This window comes from Ornithorhynchus anatinus, chromosome 11 (assembly GCF_004115215.2).
Source record: "Ornithorhynchus anatinus isolate Pmale09 chromosome 11, mOrnAna1.pri.v4, whole genome shotgun sequence".
NCBI lineage: Eukaryota > Metazoa > Chordata > Mammalia > Monotremata > Ornithorhynchidae > Ornithorhynchus > Ornithorhynchus anatinus.
The window spans coordinates 14,538,858-14,556,542 of NC_041738.1; the positions used below are offsets into that span (position 1 = coordinate 14,538,858).

At 46.9% G+C, this 17,685-nt stretch overlaps 2 protein-coding genes across 4 annotated transcripts; both read right to left on the reverse strand.

The window, feature by feature from the left end:
* Nucleotides 1-1,058: 1,058 nt before the first annotated feature.
* On the reverse strand, nucleotides 1,059-1,631 carry LOC100091895 (keratin-associated protein 4-4-like). 2 transcript variants are annotated; one of them, XM_029076134.1, is made up of 2 exons: nucleotides 1,162-1,631; nucleotides 1,059-1,104 (listed from the first exon to the last, which is right to left on the reverse strand). In XM_029076134.1, the coding sequence occupies exons 1-2, from the start codon at nucleotides 1,629-1,631 to the stop codon at nucleotides 1,059-1,061; spliced, it is 516 nt and encodes a 171-aa protein (XP_028931967.1). The 2 variants fall into 2 exon arrangements, with proteins under 2 accessions (XP_028931967.1, XP_028931966.1); XM_029076133.1 differs by having other exon boundaries at nucleotides 1,059-1,631.
* A 13,370-nt stretch (nucleotides 1,632-15,001) lies between these two features.
* On the reverse strand, nucleotides 15,002-15,616 carry LOC100085270 (keratin-associated protein 4-4-like). 2 transcript variants are annotated; one of them, XM_029076132.1, is made up of 3 exons: nucleotides 15,264-15,616; nucleotides 15,105-15,185; nucleotides 15,002-15,047 (listed from the first exon to the last, which is right to left on the reverse strand). In XM_029076132.1, exons 1-3 carry the CDS (start codon nucleotides 15,614-15,616, stop codon nucleotides 15,002-15,004), a joined length of 480 nt encoding a protein of 159 aa, XP_028931965.1. The 2 variants fall into 2 exon arrangements, with proteins under 2 accessions (XP_028931965.1, XP_028931964.1); XM_029076131.1 differs by having other exon boundaries at nucleotides 15,002-15,616.
* Nucleotides 15,617-17,685: the final 2,069 nt, after the last annotated feature.

Below are 17,685 nucleotides of genomic sequence, written 5' to 3' on the forward strand. Positions count from 1 at the left end.
ATAGATTGTTAATCCCTTGAGGGAGAGGGTACATGTCTAAATTCTCACTTGAATATTCTTTCTCAGCACTTAGTACAATGTTCTGCAAGCAGTAAGGACTTAATAAATATTATAACTGCTAGTGCTACTGCTGATATTACTAATCCTAATACCTAAAAATGCAAAATTGAGATTGATCATTTTAAGGAGCTAAATTGAGATTGATGAGCTTAGTAAAACAGCATGGCCTACTCAATAGACCATGGGCCTGTGCTTCAGAAGGACTTGGGTTCTAGTCCTGGCTCTGGCGCCTGTCTGCTGTGTGACCTTGGACAAGTCACTAAACTTCTCTGTACCTTATTTGGTTCATCTTTAAAATGGGATTTAAGACTGTGAGCCCCAGGAGGCACAGGAACTGTATCTAGCCTGATTACCTCGTATCTACCACAGTGCATAAAACAGTGCCTGGCGCAGGGTAAGTGTTTAACAAATACCATCATAAAAAAGGTGCCACGTTTTTCATGGGCCCTCGCCAGGAATAGAAGACAAAACGCTCAAGAAATAAAGACACATGATGTGAGGATATTTTTTGTGCTGGGAAGGGAAATTTTATTAAAGAGGAGTGGGATGACAACAAAGGTGAAGAGCTGGCCCAGAAGGTAACGTTTCAGACTTGCCATATTAGAGTCTCCAGAACATGGGCTATATACTGAGGAAGGGATTTCTCAAGAAGAATGATTGTGGAGGAACGCTCCCTTTTTCCTCCCCAGAGTGACATATTTTCCCTGTTCCAGGGGAGAGGACAACGTGGCTGAAATATCTTTTGGGCTGCTGGTGAAGAGCTTCAGCACTGCTTGGAAGCATTGCCCACATTGACTGGGGAGGGTGGCCATTGTGTGAGAGTCCAGGGCTTGTTCTATAGTGGTGAAGGCTGTGGGCCCCCATGGTTGTCAGGTGGTTCGGCTTGTTGAAGACAGATAACTCAGTTCTTTTCCCAAACTGCTTGAAGTGGTCCAAGGAAACTAATATTCTGTGTGGATAGTCAACTGCTGCAAGCAGCTGGCAGGTGGGAAAGCGGTTTAGCAGCAAGATGATGCCCCACAAGTAGGGCGGCAGCAGGTGGTTCTGCAGCAAGTGGTTTGGCAGCAAGCTGGGCGGCAGCAAGGCTGGCAGCAGGTGGGCACACAGCAGGTTGGGCGGCAGCAGGTCGTCCGGCAGCAAGTGGTTTGGCAGCATGTTGGGCGGCAGCAAGGCTGGCAGCAGGTGGGCACGCAGCAAGGTGGGGAACAGCAGGGCCTGCAGCAGCTGGACACACAGCAAGGTCGGGGACAACAGGGCCTGCAGCAGGTAGACACACAGCAAGGTTGGGGGCAGCAGGGCCTGCAGCAGCTGGCCACGCTGCAGACCGGGCGGCAGCAAGTAGGCTGGCAGCAGACCGACTGGCAGCAAGTGGGCCTGCAGCAGGTCGGGCGACAACAGCTGGTCACACAGCACGTTGGGCGGCAGCAGGTGGTTCTGCAGCAAGTGGTCTGGCAGCAGGTCGGGGGGCAGCAAGGGCTGCAGCAGCAGCTGGGCTGACAGCAGGTCTCATGGCAGCAGCCCCTTCCGCAGCTCAGGTCGGAGCAGACGGATCCACAGCAGGAGTTGACCATGGTGTCAGTTGGTACAGGGTCTGGTGTTGTTTCGAGGAGGAGATTCCCGTGTTTGAATGGCTCCTATGCCTGTGCCCCTTATATATCCTGACTGGTGGCAGCTGGAAGAGCAGTGACTGATGATCCAGTATGCAGGGTACCTTCCTTGCTATCTTTGGGACCAATTGGAAAATAATGAGTAGTTTAGCAATTAAGGTTCTGAAAAGGAAGTGAACTCAGCCCTCTGGAAAGGACAATTTTCATCTGTCGAATTCAACAGCATCCAATCAGTCCCTTGCTTCCCTAGGCACAATTCTGGGATTCTGTCCCTCCTGAAGAATGTCTTCTCAATTCATCCTTTCCATCTCAGTCAATTCTATTTTGTCAGGTGACTGGTAGTCCCAAACAGATCACTCTCTCCCTTTCCAGTGTGTAACCCCCTGAGTCAGACACGTGCTGGGTCATGTGGATTGAAGTTCCTCATGATGTTTAAGATCAAAGCACCTTCCTGGAGGAAGGAATGTTGGTTGGGGGACAGCAGGAAGAGGTCACTTCCAGGCAGTCAGCAAGGAATCACTAGGGAATCTGGAGGGTGGATGTATCTGAATGAACAATGTCAGCTTGTCATAATCCTGGTAGAGAATTTGACAGTTGTCCGTTCCACTCTCATCTAACCTCTAATTCAAGATTGCTGGATTGGCTAGGATGATGTGAAGAGAGCAAAGAGTGAAGTTTTGCCCTACATTAATTTATTCATTCAATCGTATTTATTGAGTGCTTATTGCCTAAGCTCTTGGAAATTACTGTACAGCAATAAAGAGAGACAATCCCTGCTCACAACGGGCTCACAGTCTTGGGGGGGGGAGACAGACATCAATACAAGTAAACAGGCATCAATATAAATAAATAGAATTATAGATATATACATATATACATAAGTGCTGTGAGGTGGAGACCGTGGGGAAGAGCAAAGTGAGGAAGTCATGGTGATGCAGAAGGGCGGGGGAGCTGAGGAAAAGTGGGACTTAGTCTGGAAAGGCCTCTTGGAGGAGGTGCATCTTCAGTAGGGCTTTGAAGGGGGGAAGGGTAATTGGTGGATTTGAGGAGGGAAGGCGTTCCAGGCCAGAGGTAGTTTGTGGCCCAGGGGCCAGCGGCAAGACAGGCAAGATCGAGGAACAGTGAGGTTAGCACCAGAGGAGCGGAGTGTACAGGCTGGGCTGTAGAAGAAAAGAAGAGAGCTAAGGTAGGAGGGGGCAAGGTGATGGAAAGCTTTAAAGCCAATAGAGAGGAGGTTTTGTTTGATATGGAGGTGAATAGGCAACCACTGGAGATTTTTAAGGACGGGGGTATCATTCCTGAACACTTAAGTAGAAAGATAATCCATGCAGCGGAGTGAAGTATGGACTGAAGTTGAGAGAGGCAGGAGACTGGGAGGTCAGAAAGGAGGCTGATGCAGTAATCCAGTTGGGATAGGATGAGTGCTTGACTCTGGAACTAAAGGCATCCAGGAGGAAAGCATTTCATAAGAAGTGGCAGAAAACGTGGCCTGAGACCTTAGTCTAGGGACATGAGGTACGATGAAGAAGGAGTCATCTGTCATCAGAAAGGATAATGAGCCACAGTTCACTGATCTCATGGCTGAAATTCTATGCAGAGGAATGGATGATTGGGCTGGTGACTTGTGCAGCCCTTCTCTCACATTTGTCCCTGCCCGTCATAGTCCCGCTGAGGTAGGAATGAATCTGCAAATGGTAGGCACTCAATAAATATGATTGAATGAATTGAATTAATTTAAAAAGGAGACCAGCAGGGGTACATTATGAACTGTATGTGCATGTTAGCATGCGCTTGGGCAATCCAGGACTAGGACCCAGGTCTCTGCATTCCTGTAATAATAACAGTAATTACAGTATTTGTTAAGCGCTTACTATGTGTCAAGCACTGTTCTAAGCGCTGGGGGAGATACAAGATAATCAGGTTGTCCCACGTGGGGCTCACAGTCTTAATCCTCATTTTACAGATGAGATAACTGAAGCGCAGAGAAGTTAAGCGACTTGCCCAAGGTCACAGAGCAGACAAGTGGCAGAACTGGGATTAGAATCCATGTCCTCTGACTCCCAAGCCCATGCTCTTGCCACTATGCCATGCTGCTTCTCAGGTAGATAATAATGATAATAATTGTGGCATTTGTTAAGTGTTTACTATGTTCCACGCACGGTACTAAATACTGGGGTGGACACAAGCAAATTGGATTGGGCACAGTCCCTGTCCCGCATGGGGCTCAAAATCTTAATCCCCATTTTACAGATGAGGTAACTGAGACACAGAGAAGTTAAGTGACTTCCCCAAAGTCACAGAGCTGATAGTACCAGGCTATGGTCAGTCATTCCTTGCCAAGATAGACATCACACTCTGCCTCAGAAGCGGTGTGGCCTAGTGGAAGCACCCCGCCCTGGGATTCGGAGGACCTGCATTGTTATTCCAGCTCCACCACATACCTGCTGTGTCACCTAGAGTGAGTCACTTAGCATCTCTGTGCTTCAGTTCTCTCATCCTCAAAATGGGAGTTCAATACTTGTTCTCCCTCCTACTTAGACTGGTTCTCATTATCTTGTATCTACCCCAGTGCTTAGTATACTGCTTGGCACAGAGTAAGTGCTTAACAAATACCACAGTTATTATTATCCTATCTTATAAGTTATCTGTACACAGAGTAAATCATTATAGCTTTCTTTTCAGTAAAGAGTTCATGTAGTCTGGAAACGAGTCAAGAGTTCATGTCGTATAGAAGTGGTTGGCCAGAACCTGACATTAAAGACTCAGGTAACAGGAAACAGAGTTGCCAACAATTTTTTTTCAACCCAGGGATGGGAAACACTGTAAGGCCACATCCAGTCAGTGAAGTACAAGGAAGTAAGAAGGAAATATGGAAAAAAATGAAGTCATTGCAGCCTCAGAAGATTTCGTTTGCTGGGATATGAGCAGAGGATTTCTTAACAAGAAGACAAAGGAGCAGATACAGCTCTGCTTCATCATCCTTTTCCCTCACTTCAGCATGAGTTGACATGAGGAGGTGGTGAAAGATCTCATGAGGGAGATCTCATGAATGAGAGGAACAAGAATTTAGGCCAAAATCCATTCTAACTCTAAAACCACGGATTCCCCATGGATCTCTGTTGACAGGTAGGTCAGTAGCAAGGAGCTCCTGGACTGCTGCCCACATTGCTGGGAACCCATGAGGGCATCATGAATTGGAAGCAGCTTGTTGTGGGGCAGGATGCTCAGCAGCAAGACAATGGACCATAAGTAGGGCGGCAACAAGGGGACACGCAGCACGTGGGGTGGTAGCAAGTTGTCCAGCAGCACGGGCTCTGGCAGCATGGCTGCAAGGCTGGCAGCAGGTGGACCGACAGCACGGTGGGGGACAACAGGGCCTGCAGGAGGTAGACACGCAGGAAGAATCTTGGGAAGTTACATAAGCCTGTGGAGCAGCAAGAAGTTGCAGGCCATGGGGGCAGGGGTTGTGATGATTGTTCTTGTACTAGAAGAAGTTCCTGATGTTTGGCTGCCTCTGTGTCCCACAGCTTGTCTTATCTGCTTCCCTGGAGACTGCTGAGGGGAGAAGTAGAATCATATCCTTGTGACTGCTTGTATGCTAATTTCCAATAATTAATTGAGGGGGAATTTTGTTTTCCTCCCAAGAAATGTCCTGAACCTCCCTAATGGGACTTACTGTGTTTTCAAAGGGCCCTTGAGAGTCATCCAGTGAGGTCTGGGTTTCTCAACTCTCATTCTCAGGCTTCTTCTACCCTGAGAAACATCACTTCTAGTCAGCCAGGTTCTTTCATCTCAGTCCTTGGGCAATGGGTCTGTCACATGACCTTCTGATTTTGTGGATCGGATAACACCCCATGAGGAATTTAGGGGCCCAGTTTTTGTTATGGGAAGGTAACTTTATTGAGCCTTTGAGATAAGGTAAAGATCTGTTTTTTGGGGTGGAAGGCTGTTGTGGAGGAGAAGTTCATAGTTTCTTCCATGCAATCTTGGGGGGATGAATCTGATCTAGTGAACTGTGCAACAACAGCATGGATATGATCTGTGCTGCACAGCCTTGTCCCTGGGGAAGAATGTTCTAGCCAAGATGCCTGCCTCAGTGGTTCCAAAATGAACTTTGTTACTGTCCAGGATCACTCCTGCTTCCAGGGCCCTGGAAATTGAGCAGTTAAGGAAGAGTTAGTTTAATTGAAGCTGAGAGAAATGACAGCTTCAAGCCAAAAATCCTCAAAGAATGATGTTACCAGTCCAACAGACATGGGTTGATCAATCTAGGGACCTTGACAGGGTTGATGCTCGTGAGAGAGATTCAAATGATTGGTGATCCGGGCACATTGGCAACATTCTTCATTCAATATCAGGAAAAGTAGAGATCTGAATGATCATGGTCCTGGGCAAGCAGAGAAGTAATTCTTTTCTATCCCCATTGAAATTATAACTTCCATCTCAAGTGATCGCCCAGGAAGCAAGAGAGAGCCACCTGGGGAATACCTCTGGAGCACATAGTTTCTGGAGGTCATTTTCTGCTCTCAGAGGCTGTGATTCAGTTAGGATTTGGTTGCTTGTCCCATTGTTCCTGGATTGCTTTGCTTCAAGGCAGGCTTTGATGGTGCGGAACACGTGTACCTGCTGATAACATCTTCAAAGAAATTGGGACTGAAGTATGGCAGTTTGGGGGACTTTCCATCTCTTCTTCTTGCTGATGAAACTACTCAAAAAAGAGTTTAGATTCCTGGAGATCTGCAAGGTCCTAATGCCCTCAGGGGGAAGAAGGAGAGAGAATGTTTGCCTTGAGTCAAGGAATAATTTCCAAGCAATTGCACAACTTTGTCCTTAAAAATTCATCCTTTTCATTGCTTCCATTAATCCTTGTTTTGCAGCTTGGGCTCCAAAGATCTTCAGGATAGTTAAGCATTCCCAATTCCAATGGGCTCAATGGTGAGGGTTCGGAGAAGATTCTGTCTTTCTTTCGTTACCCCAGTCTGATTTATGGTAATGTATCTTCTGAAAGTCTCTCACACATTCTGATTCCTCACAGTGATTTGCAGATCTTAACTGGTTTATAATTAATTTCAGACCAACAAAAGGACACCATGCGAGGTCATTTCTTTGCAGTAAAATATGTAATTGGGTCTGTAAATCCTCTTTGTTTTCTGCATGACCAAAATCCATAGGCTCTTTCAGCAGAAATTCTTAAATGAAAGCCGTGAACATAAGTCTTTTCTTACCAATTTATGACTTTCCCTCAACTGGAACTACAACTGGGGACCCCTATGTTGAAGAAGGAGGATTCAGATAACCCAGTTTCATTTCTCCCTGCTTTTCACAGCTCTTCCTGGAAGATGCCCAGCCATCTCAGAAGAGGGAGCCTCAGTCTTCAGTCCTGTTCTAGACCCCAAAGTGGAGAGTAATCAGCCTAAATTAATCCCATAGCCAGTCCTCTCCTTCCTTTCTCAATTCTCTCTGCCATTGGCTATATCCCAAGTAATACTAGCAGCTAAGTGACTGATTCCTGTTTCATGAGTTTTGCCTATGGAATGGTGTCACAATAATCCCTGACTTTGAGCCTCCTGGCATGGGCTGGGTTAACTGTCCTGCCCAACTGACCATAAACAGTAGAAGTTGAAGAGTTTAGGGATCAGGTTACTTTAGAACATACTTTTCAGCACCTGGTTTACCATGTTGCTAGGACATGGGGCCAAACACTCAAGATATAAAAATTCACAGTTTCAAAATTATTTTGACGGTAGGGGAAAGTTTACCAATGAGAAATAGAGTCAAAACAAGGGTGAGCATCAGGACAGGAAGGGAGGGTTTCAGACTCCGAGGATTCGGCACCCACAGAACCTGGACTGAAGCCAGAGATTTCCAAAGCCAGATGGATCACCAGGGAAAACCCCTTTATCAGCCCTCAAATGGAGACTTTGACAACATGCCAGGTGAGAGGACAGGGTGAATGGGATGTCTTTTAGTATTTTGGCTGATGATGGTTTGGAAGCCAGTGGCCACACTGGATAAGGTAGGTGGCCATTGACTGGGAGGCTGGGCCTTTTTCCATGACAGTGAGGACTGTGGGTCAGGCGCCTTGGCTCTTTACAAACAGACAACACACTCCTACTCTCAGATGGCTTTATGTGATTCAAAGAACCAGGCATCAATATGGATGGACTAGAGGTTTTTTATGTAGGAAATTCTTGCTGATAGGGTTGGTGTGCCTTGGGATTTCAATCAGTCAATTAATAGTATTTATTGAGCCCTTACTATGTGCAGAGCACTATACTGAGCATTTGGGAGAGAAGCAGCTTGGCTCAGTGGAAAGAGCACGGGCTTGGGTGTCAGAGGCATGGGTTCAAATCCTGGCTCAGCTGCTTGTCAGATGTGTGACTTTGGGCAAGTCACTTAACTTCTCTCTGCCGCAGTTACCTTGTCGTCAAATGGGAATGAAGACTGTGAGCCCCACGTAAGACAAGCTGATCATCTTGAATCCTCTCCAGTGCTTAGAACAGTGCTTTGCACATAGTAAAAGCTTGACAAATGCCATCATTATTATTATTATTACATTGCAAAGGAGTTGGTACACATGATCCCCACTCATAGAAGCTTTCAGTGTAAGCTTGGCTACAGGTCTAGGAATGGTTGCAGGAGAGTGGGTGGTTTAGCTACTGGCTAGGAAAAAGGTTTACTTGAACTGCCATTTAAGGAGACTTCTACATCAGCCATAATCAATGGCATCTATTTATTGAGCACTTACTATGTGCAGAATACTGTACTAAGTGCTTAGGAAAATGCAATACATCATAGTTATGGTCAAAATCCCCTTCTATATCACCAATAATAGTTGCAGTCATAATAGCACTAATAATTTATTAAGCACTTCCTGTGAACTACTTTTTGGGAAGCTATGCAGAGTCAGGAATGAGCCATTGTCCCTGGCCTTTAAGAGACTCCCAATCTAACAATATAAAGAGGGGAGAGGGAAATGGTAACTGACACAAAGGGCTGATGAAACAGTAAAATAGCATATAAGGCCAGGACAAAAGCAGTCAAAATATAAGCAAAAATCTGTAGGGTGCTGGGATTAGAAGAGAAGACTTTCAGGATCCTCATGGCTCAGAGTCCAAGGCACATCTAAAGCAGCTGCAGTGACCATGACAGCTGCTAGTCCTCCCAGAGTTTTGTGGAGGTTTCATGCTGAGGGTGTTCTCTTTTCCACTGGCTTGGTGGAAGGCAGGATGGGAAGGAGTTTCTTCAGTGACATGGAGGAGAACGGGTGAAGGTTCCTGGGGAGAAGGAATGGCTGGCTGTGTATACTGGGGACACCAAAGGTGCTTAGCTACAGTTTCAATCCTTGTGCACAAAGGGCATGTTGGAAAATGAGGCACTTGGTGGTGAGGAGGGAAGGCAGCGGTGTTTCCTATTCTTTCAATCAATCAATCCTATTTATTGAGAATTTCCTATGTGCAGAACACTGCACTGTGCACTTGGGAAAGTACCCTATAACAGGGTGGTAATAATGATAATGATAATACTGGTGATAAAAATGGTATTTGTGAAGTGCTTACACTGTACTAAACAGTCCCTGTTGCACATGGAGTTCACTGTTTTAATCTCCATTTTACAGATGAGGTAACTGAGGCCCAGAGAGGTTAAGCGACTTACCAAAGGTCACACAGCAGACAAGTGGTAGACACGTTTCCTGCTTATAAGGAGCTTACCGTCTAGAAGGGATCATAAGACTGTGGTGGAAAAAGGGCCAATAACATGTTTCTATTAATGGAAAGGTGGGAGCTGATCACAGAAGTTAAAAATATAATGGTTTCAGAGCAGACCACAAGAAAAAATTCCTGGAGATGCCATAAACTTTTTATCCCAAAGATGGGAAATTTTATTAGTGAGCTGCAAGGTAATGAAACACAGACGAGAGGGTGTAATAGAAAGGAAAGAAGTCATTGCAGGCTAAGAGGATTCAGTTCACTGGAAACCTGGCGGGTACTTCCTCAAGGAGAAGCAGGAGCAGATAAAACTCTCCTCTTTTATCATTTTTCCTAAAGAGATGCCAGGTGAGATGAAGTGGTGGCTGAGACCCTCATGTGGAAAGCTGTGAATAAGGGAACGCAGAGCTTAGAGTGGAGCCCATTCCAGTTCTGGAACTGCAAATTCTCCTTGGGTCACTGGTAGCACAGCAGGCATCAGGAGGGAGCTCCTGGACTGCTCCCCTAGGTTTCAGGAACCATCAAGGAAATCATGCATTGGAAGCAGCTGGTTGGCAGGCAGGATGTTCAGCAGCAACACGATGGGCTGCAAGTTGGGTGGCAGCAAGGCTGGCAGCAAGGGGACACGCAGCAAGTTGGGCGGCAGCAAGTCGTGCGGCAGCATGTGGTTTGGCAGCAGGTTGGGCGGCAGCAAGGCTGGCAGCAGCTGGGCACACAGCAGGTTGGCGGGCAGCAAGGCCTGCAGCAGCTAGGCAGGCAGCAAGCTGGACGGCAACAAGGCTGGCAGCAGCTGGACCCGCAGCACGGTGGGGGACAACAGGGCCTGCAGCAGGTAGACACACAGCAAGCTGGGCGGACACAAGGCTGGCAGCACAGGGAGAATCTTGGGAAGCCACAGAAGCTCGTGGAGCAGCAGTTGCAGGCCATGGTGGCAGGGGTTGTGATGGTTGTTCAGATGGAAGGAGATGTTCCTGATGTTTGGCTGCCTCCTTGCCCCACTGCCACTCTTATATACCTCCTTGGGTGCTGCTGTGGTGGTGGGGGAAGTGGGATCACATCCTTGTAATTGTTTGTATGCTAATTTACAATAATTAATTAAGGGGCAATTAAGATTTCCTCCACGAAATGTCCGGAGCTTCCTCAGAAGGACCACTGTGTTTCCCAATAATGTTGGTATTTGTTAAGCGCTTACTATGTGCCGAGCACTGTTCTAAGCGCTGGGGTAGACATAGGGGAATCAGGTTGTCCCATGTGGGGCTCACAGTCTTAATCCCCATTTTACAGATGAGGGAACTGAGGCACCGAGAAGTTAAGTGACTTGCCCACAGTCACACAGCTGGCAAGTGGCAGAGCCGGGGTTCGAACCCATGACCTCTGACTCCAAAGCCCGTGCTCTTTCCAGTGAGCCACGCTGCTTCTCAAGGATACTGAGAGTCATCCAATCAGTATTTGGATTCCCAAACCTCATTCTCTTGCTTCCTCTCCCCTGAGAAACATCACCTCCCATCAGTCAGCCTCTTTCCTTCCTTTTTCCTGGGCTGTGGGTCTGTCACATGAACGTGTGACTCTAGAGCTCTGTTGACACACTCTGAGTAATGTAGGGCACCATTTTTACTGGGTAAAGGAACCATTAAGCTCACTGTGGACAGGAAAAGTGTTGTATTGTACTCTCCCAAGTTCTCAGTACAGTGTTCTTCACACAGTGAGTAATCAACATACAACCTTGATTGATTGATTGATTGATTGATTGGGTCATCAGTAAGTTGAAGCCAGTTCATGGAAGGGAAAACTCAATTCCCTGCTGGGCAAACCTGGAAGGATGAACTTAATTTTGTTCAGGTTCAGGTTTGAGTTGTGGAAGAGTGTTTTTAAACAGTGTCTGTCTTAGTCCCATTAAAATGAGCCTTTAAGTTGTACAGGATCATTCCTTCACCCCATGACCCTGGAAATAGAGCAGTTTGGAAGGATTTCGTTTTGTTGAGTCCGGTAGAAATGGCAGCTTTTTTTGTATTTGCTAAGCACTGACTATGTGCCAGACACTGTGATAAACGCCAAGGTGGATACAAACTAATCAGTTTGGACACAGTCCATGTTCCACAAGGAGTTCACAGTCTTTATCCTCATTTTACAGATGAGGTAACTGAGGCAGAGAGATATTAAGTGTCTTGTCCAAGGTCACACATCAGACAAGTGGCTGAGTCTGGATTAGAACCCAGATCCTTCTGACTCCTAGGCCTGTGCTGTTGAAGCCAAAACAACCTAAAGAATGATGCCACAAGTCTGGCAGGCAAAGAGGTGGGCTTGCCCATGACAAAGATTCAAAAGTTCTGTTATCCTGGCTCAACAGGGAAGCGGTGAGACCCAGTGGAAAGAGAATGTGCTTGAAGTCAGTGCATTCATTCATTCATTCAATCGTATTTATTGAGTGATTACTGTGTGCAGAGCACTGTACTAAGCGCTTGGGAGAGTATAACACAACAGTAAACCGTCATATTCCCTGCCCACAATGAGATTACAGTCTGGAAGGCTGGAGACAAGCATCAATACAAATAAATAAAATAACAGATATTTACATAAGCTCTGTGGGGCAGGGAGAGGGGAAAAATAAAAGGAGCAAGTTTGGGTGGCAAAAGGGAGGGAGATGAGGAAAGGTGGGGCTTAGTTTGGGAAGACGTCTTGGAGGAGATGTGCTTTTAAAGGCTTTGAAGGGGGGAGAGTAATTATCTGTCACATTTTAGCAGAGAGGGCATTCCAGGCCAGAAGCAGAATGTGGGCTAGGGATCAGTGGAGAGACAGGCGAGATAGAGGCACAATGAGAAGGTTAGCACTAGAAGAGTGAAGTGTGCGGGCTGAGTTGTAGAAGGAGAGAAGTGAGGTGAGAAAGGAGAGGGCAAGGTGGTAGAGTGCTTTAAAGCCAATGGCGAGGAGTTTTTGTTTGATGCAGAGATAGTTGGGCAATCACTGGAGTTTTTTGAGGAGCGAGGTGACATGTCCTGGAAGATTCTGTAGAAAAATGATCCAGCAACAGAGTGAAGTATGGACGAAGTGGGGAAAGACAGGAGGCTGGGAAGTCAGCAAGAAGGCTGATACAGTCATCTAGGCAGGATAGGATGAGTGACTGTATTAACGTGTTAGCATTTTAGATGCAGAGGAAAGGGCAGATTTTAGCTATGATGTGAAGGTGGGAGTGACAGGATTTAGTGATGGATTGACAATGTAGGTTGAATGAGAGAGAGGAGTCAAGGATAATGCCAAGCTTATGGGCTTGTGAGACAGAAAGGATGGTGGTGTCTTGTACAGTGATAGGAAAGTCAAGGGGAGGACAAGATTTGGGTGGGAAGATGGGAGTTCTGTTTTGGACATGTTAAGTTTGGGGTGACAGGAGAACATCCAAGTAGAAATGCCTTGAAAGCAGGAGGTGATGTGAAACTGGAGAGAAAGAGATCAGGGCTGGAGAGAGAGATTTCAGTATCAACTGCATAGTGGTGTTAGTTGAAGCCATGGGAGTGAATGAGTTCTCGAGGGAGTGGGTGTAGATGGAGAATAGAAGGGCACCCAGAACAGAACCTTGAGGGACAACCACAGTTAGGGGATTGGAGGCAGAGGAGGATTCTGCAAAGAAGGCTGAGAATCAATGGCCAGAGTCCTAATCCCAGCTCTGCCACTTACCAGTTGCATGACCTTGGGAAAATTACTTCTCTGTGTCTCAATTTCCTCATCTATAAAATGGAGATGACATATCTCTTCTCCCTCCCCATTAGACCTTGAGTCCCATGTGGGACAGAGACTGTGTCTCACTTGCTTGTTTTATATTTATCCTAGCTATTAGTTCAGTGCATGGCACACAGTAAGCCCTTAACAAATACCACAATTAGTTTTGCTATTATAAATATTCCTAACTTGGTGTCAGAAGAGGTTGGAAGACTTAACAATTAGGATCAATCAATCATATTGATTGAGCTGTGTGCAAAGCACTGTATTAAATACTTGGGAGAATACTATATAAAAGAGTTAGTAGACACATTCCCAGGATCTTGGTAAAGTAGGAATAAATTTGATTTTAGCCCCAACAGAATTACAGCATCTATCCAAGGAGATCTCCCCGAGCAAAAGACACAACCCATCTGTCCTTCTCCTGTCCAGTTGCAGAACCACCCAGAGAGGATAGGCTCTGGAGATCATTTGCAGCTCTAGGAGGCTGTGATGCAGTTGCAATTGGTGGGTTTATAACAGATTGGCTCCCTTGAATACAGTAACTGTTTCAATCAATGGTACTTAAAGAGCACTTACTGTGTGCTGAGCAATGTTCTAAACATTTGGAAAAGTACAATACAATAGAGTTAGTAGATATGATCCCTGCCCACAAGGAGTTCCCAGTCTACAGGAAGAGATGCACTGGCTGATATGTCAAATTTGGTGAAATTGGGATGGAATTGGGTCAGTTCGGGTGATTTTCCATCTCTTTTGCTTGCCAAAGTAACGCCTGAAACCACTTGAAAAAGAGTGCAGATCCCCAGAGAACCGCAGTATGGTAAAGAACTTATAAGAAATGTTTCCTTTTGAGGCAAGGGATCGCTTCTGGGGACTTGTGTGACTCCATTCCCCCAAATTCACTCTTTTCATTGCTATAGCAATTCACGATGTACCCCAGAAGTGCTGGAGGCACTCTGAGAAGATACCCTCTCGCTTATCCCCTCAATCTCACAGTAAGGTTTCCCTCAATGCTATGAGTCTCTCATGCAATCTGCATCTTCATACATCAGGGTTTAGAGATCTTGACTGGACATTAATTAGTTTCAGGTTCATAAAAGGACATCAAATATAGTGGTTTTGCTGCAGCAAAATTCGCAAATGTGGTTCAGTTAGCCCTTTTGTCCAGAAACAAAAGGCTCTTCCTTGTCATAGTTAAGACCAATTGGAAAGCACTAAGTAGATTAACAATTGCAGTTCTGCAAAAGAAAGACCTGCAGCAGGAAGATATGTAACGTGGTGGGGGACAGTAGGGCCTAAAGGAGCTGGATATGCTGGAGATTAGGCAGTAAAGTCAATGGACTTTAGGAACCAGTTGTCTTTAGAACGTATTTTTCAGCAGAGGTTTACTCTGCGGGTAAGACAGTAATCAAAGACGAACTCTCAAGAAATAAAGATTCACAATTTCAGGATTATTTTGTGCTGTAAAGGGAAAGTTTATTATAGAGAAGTAGGACAAAACATGGGTGAGCATCAGGATGGGAAGAGAAGATTTCAGACTCAAAGGATTCAGCACCTATAAAATCTGGACTGTAGCCAGAGTAAGTGGTTTCCAAAGCTAGATTTCCAAAGAAAAACTCCTTTGTCCCTCCTCAGATGGACATATTGACAACATGCCAAGTGAGAGGACAAGATGACTGAGATATCCTTTGGTCTTTTGGCTGGTGGCTGTTTGGAAGCCAACGTCCATGCTGGCTGAGAGGGATGGTTGTTGACTGGGAGGCTGGGCCTTGTTCCATAGTGGTGAGGATTAGGGGTCCCAGTTGTTATGAGGTGACTTGGCTCTATGTGGGCAGGCAACACACTCTTCTAAGGAACCCAGGCATCAAAATGGATAGTCATTGGTTGCAGGCAGCTGGCAGGAGGGGTGGTTGTTCAGCAGCAAGATGATGTACAGCAAGTAGGGCGGCAGCAGGTGGTTCTGCAGCAAGTGGTTTGACAGCAAGCTGGGGGGCAGCAAGGCTGACAGCAGGTGGGCACACAGCAGGTTGGGCGGCAGCAGGTGGTTCTGCAGCAAGTGGTTTGGCAGCAAGCTGGGCGGCAGCAAGGCTGGCAGCAGCTAGTCAAACAGCAGGGCCGGGGGCAGCAGGGCCGGGGGCAGCAGGGCCGGGGGCAGCAGGGCCTGCAGCAGCTGGACACGCAGCAAGGTTGGGGGCAGCAGGGTCTGCAGCAGCTGGACACACAGCATGGTTGGGGACAGCAGGGTCTACAGCAGGTGGACACGCAGCAAGGTCGGGGGCAGCAGGGTCTGCAGCAGCTGGACACACAGCAGGCTGGGCGGCAGCAAGAAGGCCGGCAGCAGACCGACTGGCAGCAAGTGGGCCTGCAGCAGGTGGGGCGGCAGCAGGTTGTTCTGCAGCAAGTGGTCTGGCAGCAGGTCGGGGGGCAGCAAGGACTACTGCAGCAGCTGGGCTCACAGCAGGTCTCTTGGCAGCAGCCCCTTCCACAGCTCAGGTTGGAGCAGACGGATCCACAGCAGGAGTTGACCATGGTGTCGGTTGGTTTGGGGACTGGTGTTGTCTCAGAGGAGGAGGAGATTCCCGTGTTTGAATGTCTGTTAGTGCCAGTGCCCCTTATATACCCTGACTGGTGGAGGTTGGAGGAGCAGAGCATGATGATCCAGCATACAGAATATCTTCCTTGTCATCACTGGGGCCAATTGAAAAACAATGCATAGTTTAGCAATTAAGGTTCTGACAAGGAAGTGAACTCAGGCCTGTGGAAATGACAATTTTCGTAAGTTAAACTCAGCAGCAGCCAATCAGTCCCTCGTTTCCCACTGCCCAATTCTGAGCTTCAGTCCTCCTGAGAAAAGTCTTCTTACTTCAGCCACCTTCTCATCTTAGTCAACTCTGGTTTTGTCAGGTGATTGTGGTCCCGAACAGATCACTCTCTCCCTTCCTTGTGTGCAACCCCGAGTCAGACATGTGTCTAGATCACATGGAGTGAAGGTCCCCATGATGTTCAAGATCAAAGCACCTTCCTGGAAGAAGGAATGTTGGTTTGAGGAGAGCAGGAAGGGAGCACCTGCAGCAGTCAGCAGGAAAGCAGGAGGGACTCATGAGGATGAAGATGCCTAACTGAGGTTGTCAGCTTCTCAGTATCCTGACAGATTTTGACAGCGAATACCCATTCCAACCACTTCTGCCTTCGAACTCAAGATTGCTGGATTGGCCAGGATGATATGCAAGGAGGAAAGAATCATTCATCTGGACTTGCTTTGCCCCATATGGAATGGTCCTGGAGCTAAAGGCATCCAGGAGGAAAGCACACCATAAGAAGTGGTCTAGAGGCACCCAGGAGGAAAGCACTCCATAAGAAGTGGTAAATAGCTTGGCCTGAGACCTCAGTCTGCAGGCATGAGGTAAGATGAAGAAGGAGTCATCTGTCATCAGTAAGGATGATGACGAGCCACAGTTCAGTGGTTTCATGACTGAGAATCTATGCAGAGAAATAAATCATCGGGCTAATGACTTGTGCAGCCCTTGTCTCCCACTTGTCCCTTCCAATCATAGTTCCACTAGGGTAGGAATGCATTTCGAAAGGAGGATGTCAGGGGTGCATTATGACCCGTACTCGAATGTTAACATGCTCTTGGGCAATCCAGGACAGGGACCCAGGCTCTGGGTTCCCATAGCAGAGCTCTTTCCACTGGACCATTGAGAGGACTTCCATGAACTTCCATGACTTCCGGTTGTCTCTTTGGTATTTTTCCAGCAGAGTTAGAATGGCCGGTTTACCTGGGTTCCTGGTGATAGCATCAGCTTAACCTGGGACAGGTTTGGATTTAAATTTGTCAAAGGGGAGGGGAACAGGGGGAAAAGTCAACGGACATGGGAAGTTCGTTCTCTTGGCTGTGTACCCCCCTCTGACGCTGCCTTCGCTGCAACTGAAGGTTTGGTGGATTCAGAAGCCACTTCCACTGAACAATTTGATGTCAGTTTTGATTATTTTGGGGGCAACATGGGATAAGTTAAGGTGGAGCACTAGGATATGGTTAATCTGAAGTTCAACCAAGATTTGATTTTGAAAGTCAATACTGCATAACTGATGCTGCTGACCAGCTTAGTCATTCCTTGCTGAGGTAGTCATCACATTCTCCCTCAGAAGTAGTGGGTCTAGTGTAAAGAGCCTAGGTCTGGGATCAGAGGACCTGAGTTGTTATGCCAGCTCTGTCACATAGAGAGGCAGCGTGGTTCAGTGGAAAGAGCTCGGGTTTGGGAGTCAGAGGTCATGGGTTCGAATCCCGGCTCCACCACTTGCCAGCTGTGTGACTTTGGGCAAGTCACTTAACTTCTCTGTCCCTCAGTTCCCTCATCTGTAAAATAGGGTTTAAAAACTGTGAGCCCCACGTGGGACACCCTGATCGCCTTGTATTGTCCCCAGCGCTTAGAACAGTGCTTTGCACATAGTAAGTGCTTAACAAATAGCACCATCATTATTATTATTATTATTATAACCAGGTATGTCACCTTGAGTGAGTTACTTAACTTCTTTGTGCCTCAATTCCCTCATCTGCAAAATGGGGATTTAATATCTGTTCTCCCTCCTACCTAGAC